Source organism: Podarcis gaigeae, assembly GCF_964106915.1.
Source record: "Podarcis gaigeae genome assembly, chromosome: 1".
Taxonomy (NCBI): domain Eukaryota; kingdom Metazoa; phylum Chordata; class Lepidosauria; order Squamata; family Lacertidae; genus Podarcis; species Podarcis gaigeae.
In genome coordinates this window covers 10,649,528-10,666,825 of record NC_139678.1, presented here as the reverse complement: position 1 = coordinate 10,666,825, position 17,298 = coordinate 10,649,528, and the positions used below count along the sequence as shown (strand labels likewise).

The 17,298-nt window shown below is 46.0% G+C and overlaps 1 protein-coding gene and 1 long non-coding RNA gene across 2 annotated transcripts in view; one reads left to right on the top strand and one right to left on the bottom strand.

Moving 5' to 3' along the window:
* Window positions 1-17,298, bottom strand: part of SYNE2 (spectrin repeat containing nuclear envelope protein 2) — a 256,016-nt gene that overhangs the window by 151,035 nt on the left and 87,683 nt on the right. The window contains exons 32-41 of the mRNA XM_083729549.1: window positions 16,906-17,067; window positions 13,997-14,098; window positions 12,803-13,003; window positions 9,926-10,097; window positions 8,971-9,083; window positions 6,919-7,121; window positions 5,190-5,309; window positions 3,673-3,961; window positions 961-1,130; window positions 402-630 (exon numbers count right to left, since the gene is read on the bottom strand). Coding sequence (XP_083585675.1) covers window positions 402-630; window positions 961-1,130; window positions 3,673-3,961; window positions 5,190-5,309; window positions 6,919-7,121; window positions 8,971-9,083; window positions 9,926-10,097; window positions 12,803-13,003; window positions 13,997-14,098; window positions 16,906-17,067 — 1,761 coding nt within the window. The remainder of the gene's footprint in view (window positions 1-401; window positions 631-960; window positions 1,131-3,672; window positions 3,962-5,189; window positions 5,310-6,918; window positions 7,122-8,970; window positions 9,084-9,925; window positions 10,098-12,802; window positions 13,004-13,996; window positions 14,099-16,905; window positions 17,068-17,298) is intronic.
* Window positions 9,871-16,511, top strand: LOC310845143. The gene is made up of 2 exons (XR_014564509.1): window positions 9,871-10,873; window positions 12,233-16,511. It is a non-coding gene; the product is annotated as an uncharacterized lncRNA (long non-coding RNA).

The window sequence follows — 17,298 nt, the reverse complement described above, 5'->3', positions numbered from 1 at the left end:
GGGCCATGTGGGCAAGGCGATCCCTCAAGTGGGTGGAGGCACTAGGTCAAATGACCAGTGGATCTTTTGATATAGGTTTGCACTAGGCAGCCTTTCTCAACCTGTGGATCCCCAGATGTTGTTGAACTACAACTCCCATCACCCCTAGCTAGCAAGGCCTGAGCTCAGGGATGATGGGAGTTGTAGTCCAACAACATCTGGGGACCCACAGGTTGAGAACCACTGCATTAGAGGAAAAGAAGGGATATGGAAGCCTATTTTCTAGGAATCTCCTCTTTTCCCTCCAGCCCATGAAAACTGAACTCAACCACAGCTCAGAAGGACAGAGAGGGAGAGAGAGAGAGAGAGGCTACTCTGATTTCCCTTTGTAGTGGGCACACATTCCATCCCATAACACTTACTGATCCTCCTTTCTGGCTTCCACCAAGCACTTCCATCGGGCTGATATCAGGAGCATCAAATGAGATCAGCAGTTCCTCTGCCTCTACTTTGTCTTGGATCTGCCTGTCATGTCTGAGCACAGTACTCTGGATGTTCCCGGCCTCTCGTTCTTCCACACAGCCAAGTTTTGCTTTCTTCTTCCGTTTAGTCTGTGGTTCAGCCTTCTCGTCTTTCATGCGCTCAGCTTCTCTGAAGGAATAACCCAAATATCATGAACCTCCCTGCTTGTTTCGTTCACACAGAGAAGCTTCCAGAACCCTCTTGAATAAATTAAAATAGGGAAGATCTCTACACATCAGATCAATACTTCCTGCACTAAGAAATGCAACTGACAGCCTATACATGAGACCGAGTTGGGTATTGGTCCAGATACATGTTTACCATCTCAGAGACCTCTAATTCCTGAGTAAGAATGTTTTCTGCCAGGGAACGAGAAGCAAGAGATACAGCTCCACCATCTCTTTCAATCGTATGACATCTCTCCTTGTGCGGTCCATGTAACCTCTCCATGTTCCCTACCTTAGATATCCTCTGGCCATTTGAATGGTGCTCTCCCACTGGTTTCGGACATCAGAAATCATACGCTCAACAGCGAGATTCTTGCTCCCATTCTTGCTCTTCACGTGTTCCCCAAGGCAGACGATATTTTGTAGTTTAGCATCACCCTCCTCTTTCAGCTGTAGAATCTCCTGTGTTGTAAGAAACAGCATGGGGATAACTGGTTCCACACACACTTGCTTTGCTTTTTAGGTTAAGCCTAATGTTGTAGCTGGGGATGCGGGTGGCGCTGTGGGTTAAACCACAGAGCCTAGGACTTGCCAATCAGAAGGTCGGCGGTTCGAATCCCCGCGATGGGGTGAGCTCCTGTTGCCCGGTCCCTGCTCCTGCCAACCTAGCAGTTCGAAAGCACGTCAAAGTGCAAGTAGATCAATAGGTACCGCTCCAGCGGGAAGGAAACCGGCGTTTCCATGCGCTGCTCCAGTTCGCCAGAAGCGGCTTAGTCATGCTGGCCACATGACCTGGAAGCTGTACGCCGGCTCCCTCGGCCAATAAAGTGAGATGAGCGCCGCAACCCCAGCATCGGTCACTACTGGACCTAATGGTTAGGGGTCCCTTTACCTTTTAATGTTGTAGCTACAATAAAGAGCCGTAGCGTATAAGTTAGATGCTACTGCAGCCCAGTTGCCAAGTGGTTCATGAATGGAAGAAAAAGATGGCAAAAGAATGGAAGAAAAAGATGAAGAAATGGAAAAGGAATATTGGGGTGAATTTAAAACATTAAAGCATTCTTTGGAATGCTGGTGCTACTGCTCAGCTGAAGTATTTGGCCCAAAACCTTTTTTTAGTGTTTTGGGTAGGGAGGAAGAATACCCCCACCAAAAACTGGACTAATCTTCAGGGGATGGGTGCAACCAAAGAACTTTTGGGCGATGGGGTGGGTGTTTCCATTCTAAAAACAAAAATGCAGGATGGGACTTTGCTGCCCTCAGCAGACTTACAGCATTCCCTCTGTAATTATGGCCAGGATGTCCTACAGGAATTACGTTAACTACGTCAGTTCGCAAATGCTACAATTCTCAGAGTGATTTAGCAGGACAGTGGTACCTTGGGTTAAGAACTTAATTCGTTCTGGAGGTCTGTTCTTAATCTGAAACTGTTCTTAACCTGAGGTACCACTTTAGCTAATAGGGTCTCCCGCTGCTGTCACCACGCAATTTCTGTTCCCCGCAAAAGCCTTATGAAACCAAGCCAGGATGAATGCTCAAATAAACACATTGTCCGGAGGCTACTATATATAGTGCCATAATGCAATATATGTGTGCCATAGTGCTGCAATTCTGCGTCATGATGCTACGTGGGGATCCAGGGCACAGTCCTTCAATGGCTGCGCTCGTTTCTCTCTGGTCAGGGACAGAGGGTGGTGCTCGGGGGGGGAATTGTCATCGCGCCACTCCTTGGTGTGTGGAGTGCCTCAGGGTGCGATTCTCTCCCCGATGCTTTTTAACATCTTTATGCGGCCCCTCGCCCAGCTTGCCTGGAGTTTTGGGCTGGGCTGCCATCAGTATGCTGATGACACCCAACTCTATCTGTTGATGGATGGCCATCCTGACTCGGCCCCAGACACACTGGCGAGATGTCTGGAAGCTGTGGCTGGATGGTTACGTGGGAGCCGGTTGAAGTTAAATCCTTCGAAGACAGAGGTCCTCTGGCTGGGGCGGGACGATATGGGATTGAGGGGGCAACTCCCATCTCTTGCGGGGGTGCAATTAGTGCCAGCACCGTCCGTTAAGAGTTTGGGTGTAATCTTCGATACCTCCCTATCTATGGAGGCGCAGATTACAGCTATAACAAAGGCGGCATTTTTTCAGCTCCGCCAAGCTAAGCAGTTGGCGCCTTATCTCTCTCGCCCTGACCTAGCCACTGTGATCCATGCGACGGTCACCTCCAGACTGGATTATTGTAACTCACTCTACATGGGGCTGCCCTTGAGACTGACCCAGAAACTCCAGCGGGTGCAGAATGCCGCGGCGAGACTCCTTATGGGGTCTTCGCTGCGAGATCACATTCATCCGGTGCTATACCAGCTGCACTGGCTCCCGGTGGAGTACAGGATCAGGTTTAAGGTGCTGGTCTTAACCTTTAAAGCCCTATACGGCCTAGGACCCTCGTACCTACGGGACCGCCTCTCCTGGTATGCCCCACAGAGAAACCTACGGTCTGCAAATAATAACATCCTCAAGGTCCCAGGCCTCAGAGAGGTTAGGCTGGCCTCAACTAGAGCCAGGGCCTTCTCGGCTGCGGCTCCAATCTGGTGGAACGCTCTGTCACAAGAGACTAGGGCCCTGCGGGACCTGACATCCTTCCGCAGGGCCTGCAAGACAGAGTTGTTCCACCAGGCCTTTGGTCAGGGCGCAGCCTGACTCCCTCCTCTGGCAACCTGCACAGAATCTTGCTTAATTAGTTGCCATTAATTCGATTTTAATTGATTTTTATAATGAAATATTTTTAGAATGTGTGAATATCTGATAGTTTGATTGTTTGATTGTTGTTAGCCGCCCTGAGCCCGGCTTCGGCTGGGGAGGGCGGGATATAAATAAAATTTATTATTATTATTACTATGTCAATTCACAAATGCAGGGTCCAGATTGGAGTCATCTGAGCTGGCAGTGAGCAAAGAGGTTCAAGGGGAACAGCATCACATCACACCATGTGAGTTGTGTCTTTTAGTACCTTTATTTTCTCCAGGCTTTCTTCCAGCGGTGCCTTGAATTCCTTAGAGCTTAGGCCTAAGATTGTGTCTTTCAGCCTTTGCACCCAGCGGATCATATTCTGGGCAAGTTCTTCAAAATTATTTTCCTCTGCAGAAAGTACCTGGGAAACGTCAAGGCTTTTACAGACACAGGTGAGCAGCGTCTTGTACCTGTCGACAAGCTGAGGGGTTACCAGCATGACTTCCTCCTTAGATAAACCAGAGTCCCTCAAAGAATTTGCCAGCCAAGCAAGAGAATCAAATGACTCTCTGGGGGAGGAAAGAAAAACACACACAAAAACAGATTATTTTCTTTTGCAACACAAGGGTCCACAGGTGAGAGGTAAGGCTCGTATTCTGCATGTACTATTGCAATGCACTCTACATGGGGCCACCTTTGAAGGTGACCCGGAAACTACAACTAATCCAGAATGCAGCAGCTAGACTGGTGACTGGGAGCAGCCACCGAGACCACATAACACTGGTCTTGAAAGACCTACATTGGCTCCCAGTATGTTTCCGAACACAGTTCAAAGTGTTGGTGCTGACCTTTAAAGCCCTAAACAGCCTCAGTCCAACATACCACCCCCACTGTGAGAAGCCAAGTTACAGGGAACCAGGCAGAGGGCCTTCTCGGTAGTGGCACCCGCCCTGTGGAACGCGCTCCCACCCGCCCTGTGGAACGCCCTCCCACCAGATGTCAAAGAGAAAAATAACTATCAAACTTTTAGAAGATATCTGAAGGCAGCCCTGTTTAGGGAAGCTTTTAATGTTTAATAGGTTATTGTATTTTAGTGTTTTGTTGGAAGCCACCCAGAGAGGCTGGGGAAACCCAGCCGGATGGGCGGGGTATAAATAATAAATAATTTATTATTATTATTATTATTATTATTATTATTATTATTATTATTATTATTATTATTATTGTTATTGTTATTATTTGGTTCAATTGTTGGCAGCTCTTGTTAAACATTTAACTCATTCAATAAACTTATTCAATGAGGGGTTTGGTAGGATTCGGGGTATATTTATCAAAAATAATTTATTCTTGGCGCTTTAAAAAACATTTTAAAATAATTGCTTCGGTTTATTCATTTATGTTGTCTTTACAACTGCAGCTTCAGCCACACCCACCTTTATTCTTTTTAACAAAAAAATATATCAAGTTTAGGGGCTTTTTTGTCATTTTTCTGGATTTATTTTTTTTAATTACATCCCTCCCCCGGATTTCCGGAACATTTTGCCAATTTGGCTGCCCGAATCCCGGTCTTGTCCAGGAAAATCCAGACATATGGGAGCCCTAACTTTGGTATATTGCCCCTGGAGCATTTACCATGGGGCAATGTGGTCCTCGAGATTCAAAAGTGCTAGCTGCCACAGTACCAGATGTCTGGCGATACCAATCAGAATCAATAGCGGGCAACTTCATATGATCTGTTTATCCAGTATAACTGGCCGAAGCAGTGAACAAATATTTAAAAACCTAAAGGCAGGATACCTCTGTTTTAGAAGAATTTGATAAAAATGCTCCAGCTTCAGCTTCTCTACTTGATTCTCTTGCCATTTCTTTTCCTGAAGGCTTAGCCATTCCTCTAAGCTACGGAACAGATATTCAAGTCTGGGGGAAAAATATGTAAGGAAATAAATACAACGATTACGGTACATGAGAATAATTATACAGCAATTTAAGGCAAATGGTGTGCAAGGGTCTTGCTCCCAGTATCAGCTTTTAAGGCACCAAGTCCAGACCACTTTATTTGTCTAGATCATTAATGGTGGAACTGGTTTCTGCTCTTCCACTATTGCTTTTCACAGTTATAGTTTTCATTTTGCATTGCTTACAAAAGAGAGGGCAAAGCAGGATTGACTGTGGGTGATTTCACAGAATCATGGAATTTGTAGAGCTGGAAGAGACCAGGAGGGTGATCTGGTCCAACACAATGCGATACAGGAATATTTTGCCCAACGTGGGGCTCAAACCTATGACCCTGAGATCCAGGGTCTCATGCTCTACCGACTGATTTGACATAGATTGGCAAAGATTGCTGGCACTCAATTGCTTAACAACAGCAGCAACCACTCCCCCCCCCCTTTCTCCTTCCCAAACCTTAGTCTGTATACAACACTAATTACATGTCTCACATTACAGTCATACCTCGGTTGTCAAATGCCTTGGTACTTGGACGGTTTGGCTCCCGAACGCCACAAACCCGGAAGTGAGTGTTCCTGTTTGCAAAGGTTTTTTGGAAGCCGAAATTCCGACGAAACTTCCAACTGAATGCAGAAAGCTCCTGCAGCCAATCGGAAGCCTCGTCTTTGTTTTCGAACCATTCCGGGAGTCGAACGGACTCGTGGAATGGATTAAGTTTGACAACCAAGTTACCACTGTATACGTAACTGATATATATAAAAGACTTTACAACCTGAGAAAAGAGACACTGCACATATTTTTGTAAACCAATAAAATCTTTAAAAACCACAACAGCAAAATAAATTGATTCCTAAAGTTATACGGCTGAGGTGGATGAAGAAAGTTTGTGGGTTTTTCAGTAGAGGTACTCAAAATCCTTTAATTCTAAGTGGTGGATCTTGGGATTCTAGCCAAAACAAAACAACCCCAAAGTCACTCCTCCAAAGCTGGAACTTGACCTTCCCTGGCTTGTATCTCCTTCTCTATGTGTGTGCGCACGCACCCACATTTGTGGGTTTCTGTTGTTGCTGCCGTTTATTGTTATAATATTGTGTGGGGAACCTTGAAGACAAGGGACGCGAGTGGTGCTGTGGGTTAAACCACAGAGCCTGGGGCTTGCCTATCAGAAGGTCGGCAGTTCAAATCCCCGTGACAGGGTGAGCTCCCGTTGCTCGGTCCCTGCTCCTGCCAACCTAGCAGTTCGAAAGCACGTCAAAGTGCAAGTAGATAAATAGGTACCGCTCCAGCGGGAAGGTAAATGGCGTTTCCGTGCGCTGCTCTGGTTCGCGAGAAGCGGCTTAGTCATGTTGGCCACATGACCCGGAAGCTGTACGCCGGCTCCCTCGGCCAATAAAGCGAGATGAGCACTGCAACCCCAGAGTTGGCTACAACTGGACCTAATGGTCGGGGCCCCTTTACCTTTAACCTTGAAGACAACGTAATCGCAAGGTAGGATAGAAATGTCTCAAATAAATACCTAAAAGGGCTGTTGGTGGTCCTTAAAATAAGCTGGGCCTAGTGCACTTGGCCTTCTTACCTAGCAAACTGTTGCAAAGTGGCGTGGAGCTCCTTCTCCCTTCCCTGACACCTGCTGATCACACTTTGTAATTCTCCTTCTTGGCCCTTCATCCATCTGCTCATGTGACTGACATCCACTTCAGGGAAATAGCTCTCCACCTGGCTCAAGAGTGTTTTCACCTCCTGGAAAGCACTGCCTTTTCCTTCAAAGGTTAGGAAGGTCTGGAAGAAAATAAACACAAACACAAAACACAATATATTTGTGTACTCGTGTGTGTGTGTGTGTGTGTGTGTGTGTGTGTAATGCTAAAATCTGTTGGCTGCTGCAGTCGTTTAGCAGGATACAAACATACGCTTCAGGTTACATACGTTTCAGGTTACAGACACCGCTAACCCAGAAATAGTACCTCAGGTTAAGAACTTTGCTTCAGGCTGAGAACAGATATCGTGCTCTGGCGGTGCGGCAGCAGCAGGAGGCCCCATTAGCTAAAGTGGTGCTTCTGCTTCAGGTTAAGAACAGTTTCAGGTTAAGAACGGACCTCCAGAATGAATTAAGTATGTAACCAGATGTACCACTGTATTATTATTATTATTATTATTATTATTATTATTATTATTATTAAGGGCATCCAATGTCAATCAGCCCAAGGCCTGGTTGAAGAGAAATGTTTTCGCCTGGTGCCTAAATGTGTACAATAGCAACAGATGTTGCATTGCAGCTTCCATAAGTCCTGACTATTGGTCTTTCTGGCTGCAGCTGATGGGAACTGGAGCACAGCTGTATCCCCACTCCTGCACTATGGGCTGGCTCACACATTCATGTTTATCACTCTCTGACTGTAGCAACAAAGGATGATGTGTAAATGGACCCTGAAGACTAAACACCCTGGAGAAGCATTTCCACCACCACCCAAAATCAAGCCAAGCCTTTTTTTGACCAGGACTAAATTCTCACATTCAACATGGGCCGGAATTACACTGCATGTATACTCATACCAAACTTGCTGTCGGAGTGAGGACCGTTGCGTAGCCAAAACAGCACCACCCACCCACAAGACAGAGGGTGTGGCAGACGAGCTACTACAGCTGGCAGACAAGCAAATAACTGTTAAGGCAGAGCTTTCCAAACTGCGCGTAACAGCACGTTAGTGTGTCAGCTGCAGCGTGTAAGTGTGTCATGTGACCTTCTCTCTGCACTCTTCCGGGGGCTGGAAAGGGGTTACTTTAAACCTCCAGTTTGTTGGTAAAACTGAACAACTGCGTTGCGAAATGATGGACGTCTAAAAAGTATGTTACCAACATGAAAAGTTTGGAACGCTCTGCTTTAAGGGGAAGCAGCCCTAAGGGGAAAGAGGAACCGCCAACAAAGCTCAAAGAGGATTAAAACAGGGTGCTGTCAAATTGTTTGTAGGCCGGCGGGGGGGGGGAGAGGGGAAGAGGAAAATCAGAACAGGACAATATCACACACACACATCAGAAAAATTAAGGAGAGGAGCACAGTAGCCCAATGAGAATGATCATGCTCAGTGTTTTTGAGCTTCTCAGGGAAGGGGGACAGAAAAATGAGGGAGAAAGATCAAAAGGAATATCATGAAAAAAGGGCATGGTTGTTGGGACACTGAACAGAAGCAGCCCATATGACAATATTTTGTTGCAAGTTCCACTTGTTAGAGTGTCCGAAAAGCTAGATTAAATCTACATGTTCAATTACCCTCTCTCCCTCTGTAGTGAAAAACTGGTGCATTGTGGCTATACAGCCATACCTCGGGTTACAGACGCTTCAGCTTGTGTTTTTTTCGGGTTACGGACCGCCAAAACCCGGAAGTACCGGAACGGGTTACTTCCGGGTTTCGGTGGTCGCGCATGCGCAGAAGTGCTAAATCGCGCTTTGCACATACGCAGAAGCACCAAATCACAACCTGCCGTGCGCAGATGTGCCACTGCGGGTTGCGAATGCTGTGGGTTGCAAACGTGCATCCCACATGGATCATGTTCGCAACCTGAGCGTCCACTGTATATAGGTGCCCCTATGCCATTTGGAGGAACACCAAGTCCAAGCCTCGTGCCTTACCGCCAGCCGCTGAATTTTCTCTTCCAATATCTCTTTTGTTTCTGAGGGATCAAAACATTCCTTCAGATTGAGCCGGGTACTACTGAACCAGTCACAGAAATCCTGGCAATGGTCTGCAGAAATAAATAAATATATATTTTAAAAGTGAGACGGTGGACCTCCTAGAAGATTAGAAGGAAGAAAGAGAAGGGATGTGTAAACAACTGCCACAGTGCTGCCATAGTTGAAAGAAAGTACGACACTATGGCAGCTGTGTTATGCTCTGCTGTTTCTAGGCCCAAGCATCCGATCTAGGGCACTTCAGACATTCAAACAAACCACACTTTGACTTTGTGTGATGGTTGAACCCAGCCAGTGTGTGAGTAGCTGATTAACGTAAATAAAGGATATCTTTTCTTAGGGGAAATAGGAAGCCTCGAACATATATTTTTTAGATGTCCTTTTTATGTTGAGATTCGTAGAGACACCATTGATCCTTTGCTGAAGAGGCTCGCCAATCTTTCAGACAAGTCTAAACTTAATTCTCTCCTCTTAGGCAAAGATCATAAGACGACCTGGCTGGTAGCCAGATTCTGCGCCCAAATTTGTAGGCACAGATTATCCTCTAGAATAAAATAGCTTACTAGGGAAATGCTGAAGTTGCCCTTTGGGGCGCCTCAGGGTCGATTTTTTAATGGTAGCCCAAATCTCAGTTGTACGGGTGTATGTATATATATACATCTCAATTTTAACTCATGAGCTATTGCTGCAATCTGCTCCGATTGTATATTTTATCTTTATGAACGCTGTTTTTATTGTATTATGTTATGTGAGCTGGTCTTTGACCATAATAAATTATCTATCTATCTATTATCTATCTATCTATCTATCTATCTATCTATCTATCTATCTATGGGTGTCTTTTTTTCTTTTTCTTTTTAAAGGGATGTCTAGAAGTAGTGTTTATTTTACTTACAGTTCAGGAGAGTCATAAAGTGATCCTGGAACATTTGCATCTTGGAATCAAATAGATCAGTGACGCTTTTGAGTTGTTTGTTTAATTCAACCACCTCGGGGTTCAAACAACTTGTCTCTTTTTCAAGTAACTTCACATGGTGTTTTTGCTGAAGAATCTTCTGGTGTATCTCCTAAATTAAAATACAGAAAGGAAACAATCCTTCTTTAAAAAAACGCTGATAGTATTCATAAGCTTCCTGTCAGCAGCCCCAACGACCTATCAAAAATGGCCCATGGGTGCTGGTGGCCAAATCCAGTTCCTTACCTCTGCTTTATGGAAATACACTGTGAAAGGATTGGGCCCTTGTTTTTTTCCTGCCCTTGTCCACTCAAAACTGCCAGCTTCTGCCCCTTTCCCTGGGCACTTATTTTCCGAACCACCCCAACTTTCTGGTGATCCGCCATTTTGTGGAATAATGTCATTCCAGCCATGGAGCCTTCAGCATTTAAGGTGTCTTTCCCTTGTAGAGGAGAATGGTGGTATTCACATTCAGCCATCAAGGGATCACAAAAGGGCTCTGATTTTGGAGGACAGTCCTGCCAGTGCCATGATAGCAAGCAGTGGTAGATGGGTTTTTGTTTTGCCATTTTCTTAGTGTTGTTTCTGCTATACCTCTGCGTTGGATTTTGCCGTCGCAAGCTGCTTTTGGCTAGGCAAGACTTGAGAAAGTGGTCTAGAAATACTTTAAAATAAATAGCTAAACAGAATCCCTGTGCTCAGAAGTGCTAGGGACAAATAACAGAGAGGAGCCATCAAATTCACAAGAAGTAATAGCTCCACTTTTCTTCTGCACTAGTCCGAACATGTGTGGAGTCCTGTGTCCAGTTCTGGGTGGCACTTTTAAGAAGGATTTCCCAGAAGGAAATGAAAACAGGTTCAGAGAAGTAGCAGCAAGGATGTTCGAAGGTATTGTGATAGGAATTTTGAGGTCTTAGATATATGGTAATGTTCATAACTGCATGTACACAGATTCATAACTGCACGTACATAGATCAGCACAGGAAGACCGACCTGAAGCCATTTTGATTCCTAAACTGAGTAAATGTTTTCTCTGCATGGTCAAAGTGGAAAAGCCTCCCTGTTGTCTTTTCCTTCACAAATCCTGTCTTAAGGGTATGTCTGTGTTTGAATAGGGTGTGAGCCTGTGACCTGGCCCAGGAACTAAGTATTTATCACTACAAAAGACTGGCCAGGCTCCCCAGGCAATCCAATCAAGTAACCTGCCAGACAGGAGATAAACAACATCAGGAGAAAACCATATTCAAATTTCTGTTTTAGACTGCCTTTTCTGTGATGCAGGTGTGATGTATCTGAGGGGTAGTTTTAGGTTCCCCTTCATGGATCACTGCCTTGCCGTGGCGAAGGGGCTTGAAGAACTCAAGAGAAGTTCTTTCTTGGGCTCAATGATCACTGCAGATGGTGACAGCAGCCACGAAATTAAAAGACGCCTGCTTCTTGGGAGAAAGGGCAATGACAGGCCTAGACAGCATCTTGAGAAGTAGAGACATCACCTTGCCAACAAAGGTTCGTATAGTTAAAGCTATGGTTTTCCCAGTAGTGATGTATGGAAGTGAGAGCTGGACCATAAAGAAGGCTGATCGCCGAAGAATTGATGCTTTTGAATTATGGTGCTGGAGGAGACTCTTGAAAGTCCCATGGAAATCAACCCTGAGTGCTCACTGGAAGGACAGATTGTGAAGCTGAGGCTCCAGTACTTTGGCCACCTCATGAGAAGAGAAGACTCCCTGGAGAAGACCCTGATGTTGGGAAAGATGGAGGGCACAAGGAGAAGGGGACGGCAGAGGACGAGATGGTTGGATAGTGTTTTCGAGGTTACCAGCATGAGTTTGACCAAACTGCGGGAGGCAGTGGAGGACAGAGGTGCCTGGCGTTCTCTGGTCCATGGGGTCACGAAGAGTCGGACACGACTAAACGACTAAACAACAACAAAGTCTTAGGTTACACCCCTTCTGTGATGTATGTATGGTGTTCCTGAGGATGGTCTTGATCTACAAGATGGGAATTTCAAAAGTCTTTATAAGGCCTTGCATGCCATTTTTCTGGGTTCCTCTTCCTTTCCTGCATGTGAGGGGAGCACCCTGTTGCAACAGATCAATAAAGATCAAGCTTACTAGCTGCTTTGCTTCTCAATATTCTCTGGTTGGCCTCTGTTATTTTCTCCTACCAATAGGGAACCTATGTAAGGACTCTATATGGTCTCTTGGATACCCCAAAAGGGAAAAGGGCAATTTTTGTTTACAACAGTATCCTAAGAAGAAAGGCTGAAGAAATTATGTTTAACGAAGAAACAGAGCGGGGGAGGAATATGACAGCAGTCTTTGAGTGTCTGAAGTGCTCTCACTAGGGATGTACAAATCTGTCAATTGCATTTATTTCAGTATTTTGTTTTTCAAGTCTTTTGTTCAGTTCCCCACATTTCCACATCAGTTTGCAATTTTTATTTTATTTTTAAAGTCCTCATGAGAATTCATCAGCATTTGAGTGTGAATTTCTCCTTTTGGTACGCTATTTCGCCTAATAATACGTTTTTTGCAAAACACATATTTCCTAATATAATGCAGGGAAAAGGAAGGGGAAGTTCTGCTGTGCAAGAAGAAGTCTACCGCAAAAGTGGAACAATAGTGTAAATATATCATCCTTTGGCCCTGCTCCCAAACCTGTTAAATCTGTGCCAGCCCTATAAATCTTTAAGATTCCTTTGTTAGCATTAGAGAAGTTCTGAATACAGTTCGGATGGCAGCCAGAGCCGATACCGTAGGTGTTAACCAAAGAAGAGTGAGAGACAGAGCAGGTGTTTGTGTGTTTTTAGAATACCTCCAATTTAGCAAAAATCCCCAAGGTGTTAGAAGGAGACAATGATCTGAGAAGCGATTCTGTCATTCCAATCTGCGTCTTGGCCAGGTTAAGATCTTCTTTCAGCTCAGCTGTGTTGCCATTGAGTTCAGTGGATATTGACTGGTTTGGTAAGTGCTTTATTATTAGCTCCATTTTGTTCAAAAGAGATGATTTGATGACCTGGGAAAGGGGGGGAAAACAGAGGACTTGCATAAGAAGATAAAAAGAGCCCGGCTGGGCCGTCTAGTCCAAGCATCGTCACAGCAACCGACCTGGTGCCTGCGGGAAACTCACACGCAGGACCTGAGCACAAGAGCAACACTCTCCTCTTCTGTGGTTCCCAGCAATGGGCATTCAGAAACATTACTGCCTCCAACTGTGGAGGAGGAGCATAGCGAGCAGCCACTGGTAGCCTTACCCTCCATGAATCTGTATAATCCACTTGTAAAGCCAGCCAAGTTGGTGGCCATTGCTGCCTCCAGTGGGAGGGAGTTCCGCAGGAGAACTACCGTACTTTTCGGTGTATAAGACGAGGTGTTTTTTTTACTGTAAAATAATGATCAAAACCGGGGGTCGTCTTATACATGGATAGTGCAGGTGGGGGTTGGGGGATTGGTCACAGCCGCTATCAGGAGCTTGTCAGTGACGATGTTGTGTGTGATTGGTGGCTGCAGCAAGGGCTGCTTTGAATTGGGTGCTGCTGCGGCGATTGGTTTTATGATTGGTGGCTGCGGCAAGGTCTGATTTGAATTTGCTCTTGCTCCTGCAATTGGGGTGAGATTGCCAGCAAAAAGCTCGACTCCGGGCCATCTCCTCCCCCCATTTTCTTAAATTGGAGTACCCAAAAATAGGGGACGTCTTATACACGGTTGCGTGTTATACATGGAAAAATACAGTAGGCACTGTGTGAAGGAGCAGAGAGAGAGAGAGAAGTTCTGATACACATGTAGATGTCCTTTTGCCAACGAGACAATTTCACTGGGTAAAACCCTAAGTATATTTACTAGTGCTATTTTGCATTTCTTCATATGCACAGGTAGAAAAAGAAGGTTGCAATCGTTTCTGCCCTTCTCAATCAACACCAATCCCCCTGATGGCAGGCATCTTATCTATATCAATACATAACCTCCTGACGAATTGTGATCGCAATGATAGCCCCCCTCTCCCTTTCACCTGCAATTCAAGTGGGGTCTCGTAGCCATTGAGGAGATACTGAATTTCATCCACCTTTGCATCAAACTCCTTTAGATTCTTTTGTTGGGACTTCAAGCCAGCCTACGAAGAAAGAGGGCAAAATTGTCTCACGGGCCAAACAAGTTTTAACTTTCGTTCCGCAGGTTAGAAACGAACGGCCACACGGATCGCTTATAAATCTTTCGAGACACTGAACAGATTTCCACTTGGCACGAGGTTGAAGAATCACAGATAAAAAGAGAACAAGCTAGAAAACGCGATCATTAAAACGTTGTTGGCATCCGTCTGTCACGAGAGACAATGGAGTGCATCTCTGAAGGTACAGCCAAACTGCTGGAGAATCACAGCGCCTGCTGTGGATGCAGAGGCCAAGAACTTGTAACTGCTGCCTCCCGTGTTGCTTTTGCTGTGCTGGCAGCACCAAAGTGATCTGTTCAGGGAGCAAGCCTGGGCTGTGTGCATGGAGTTCCTGGGCTTCCTGGATTAAAAGACACGCCCCCCCCCCCCCCGGCCTTGTGGTCCAAAGGAAAGCAGAGCAACATGTTTGGCCCCAGCCAGGCTGCAGGAGTTGCTGGAAGGAGTGGTACCTCGGTCTACAAACAGTCCTGTTAACAAACAATTCGTGAAACGAACTCCACAAAATCGGAAGTAGGTGTCCCAGTTAGAGAACTTTGCCGCGGAAGCCGAACGGTGGAAGGGCACCGGCGGCAGGAGGCCTCAGAAGGGAAAGCGCGCCTCTGTTTAAGAACGCTTTGGTTTCAGAATGGACTTCTGGAATGAATTAAGTTCGTAAACCGAGTTACCACTGTACAAGGAGCCATCCAACCATCTTAGGGACTCCATTCTGGATTTGTGTAAGGTTTACTCCTTAGCCTTCCCTTCTCCTGAAGATGTCCCACACAGCAGCAGGGGAAATGTGATTAAACTGCATTAAAACGTAATCAGACACTAACAGAATTAAAACAGTGTCATGGATACGTGCTTTAAGGTAAAGGTAAAGGGACCCCTGACTATTAGGTCCAGTCGTGGCTGACTCTGGGATTGCGGCGCTCAACTCGCTTTATTGGCCGAGGGAGCCAGCATACAGCTTCCGGGTCATGTGGCCAGCATGACTAAGCCACTTCTGGCGAACCAGAGCAGCGCACGGAAACGCCGTTTACCTTCCCACCGGAGTGGTACCTATTTATCTAATTGCACTTTGACGTGCTTTCGAACTGCTAGTTTGGCAGGAGCTAGGACTGAGCAACGGGAGCTCACCCCATCGCGGGGATTTGAACCGCCAATCTTCTGATCGGCAAGTCCTAGGCTCTGTGGTTTAACCCACAGCGCCACCCGCGTCCCCACGTGCTTTAGGGTGTGCTTAAGTCCAGGAACGGCAGTGCTTTGTTTTCATACACCATGTTGCAGAGACCCAAATAGCTCCATTCCAAACACTTATATTTGGCCATGGTGGGAAGGAGCAGTTCAGCACATTTCCCACTGGGATATAACTCCTCCTTGAATAGAAGTTGCCTTGGACCAAGGCAGACCATTGGTCCACCTACCTCAGTATTGTGTTCATTGACTGGGTTTTTCCCCAAACCAACTCGTGATTCCAGGGACTGAGTTTGGGGACCTTCTGCACGCAAGGCAAATTCTCTGCGACAGCCCTCCTGCTTCTTGGGATACTTTCAGCTCCCTGGTTTGTCCTCATGCCCTTTTCTGAACGCTTGAATAAAGTTACTGTCTCTAACATATGTACCTCTCCAATCGCCCCTCACATCCCCACACTTTTAAAAAAAGGGAAAAGAAAAGCATTTCCATTATGGATCCAACACAGCACTTAGGTTGGAACTCTAAGGCCGAAGACCAGAGGGTGAGGGGAATCAACAATTTCCAACTGCAGGGTAAATTGCATCATTCCAGTCACCATCTAGTTTAGAACCAGTCAACGGCATTACCTCGGGTTAAGTACTTAATTCGTTCCAGAGGTTCGTATTTAACCTGAAACTGTTCTTAACCTGAAGCACCACTTTAGCTAATGGGGCCTCCTGTTGCCGCCGCACCACCGGAGCACGATTTCTGTTCTCATCCTGAAGCAAAGTTCTTAACCTGAAGCACTATTTCTGGGTTAGCAGAGTCTGTAACCTGAAGCGTATGTAACCTGAAGTGTATGTAACCTGAGGTACCACTGTAATTAATTGGCAGATAACATTTCTATGTTACTAACTTAAACCAACTGGAAAGCTCAGTTGGTTTTTAGAGCGTGACGCTGATAAATTATTTATTTATTTTATTTATATAATGCCCTATACCTGGAGGTCTCAGGGCAGTTCACAGAAAAGATCACAATATATAAAAATCACAATAACCCAATAACACCTCCCCCCCCCCAAAAGCCACATTTTAAAAGGGTATAGGATATCAATCAGGTCAACCAAAGGCCTGGTTAAAAAGGAACGTTTTTGCCTGGCGCCTAAAGGTGTATAATGAAGGTGCCAGTCAAACTTCCCTGGGGAGAGTCTTCCACAGACAGGGAGCCACTGCAGAGAAGGCCCTGTTCTCATCTTGCCACCCTCTGGGCCTCTCGAGGAGGAGGCACACGAAGAAGGGCCTCAGAAGATGATCTCAGGGTCCAGGTAGGTTCATTTGGGAAGAGGCGGTCCTGAGCCGCAAGGTTGCAGGTTCAATTCCCATATGGGACGGCTGCATTGCAAGGGGTTGGACTAAATGATCCTCAGGGACCCTTCCAACTCTGCAGTTCTATGGTTCTATGAGTTAGGCCACTGGTCCACCTGGTAGCGGCTCCCAGTCTTACCTGGAGATGCTGGGGAGTGAATCTGGGGACCGAGTCAGGTGCTCTGTCACTGAGCCACAGCTATGCCCCTTGCTGCCCCCATCGACCTTACCTCCAGGTCTGCCAGCTCCTTTTCAGTCAGGCGGCCACCGTCCAAGTTCTTCAGCTCTGCGTTTAACCACTCCTCGGTTGAACTTGATAAATTAAGGAGCTTGTCCCACAAAGCCAGAGCTCTTTCCAGATTTTTGCAGTAGTTTTCAGTCCATTCATTGACCTAGCAGGTCAAAAAAGATCGAAGCATAAATATTTCCAAGCGAGCACCTTCATCGGCAAAGGGAGCATGAGACGGAGTCAGCCCCATAAACAAGAAGTGGGGGAGGAGGGGAGGTTAATCCGTTGTATGGAGACAGTTTCTTACCAAATATGGCTTAGGATATTATCACATCAAAGACAATGGCAACACTCCAGGTTCTCAAGACAGGTCTGACAAGGTGGTTTGCGCTCA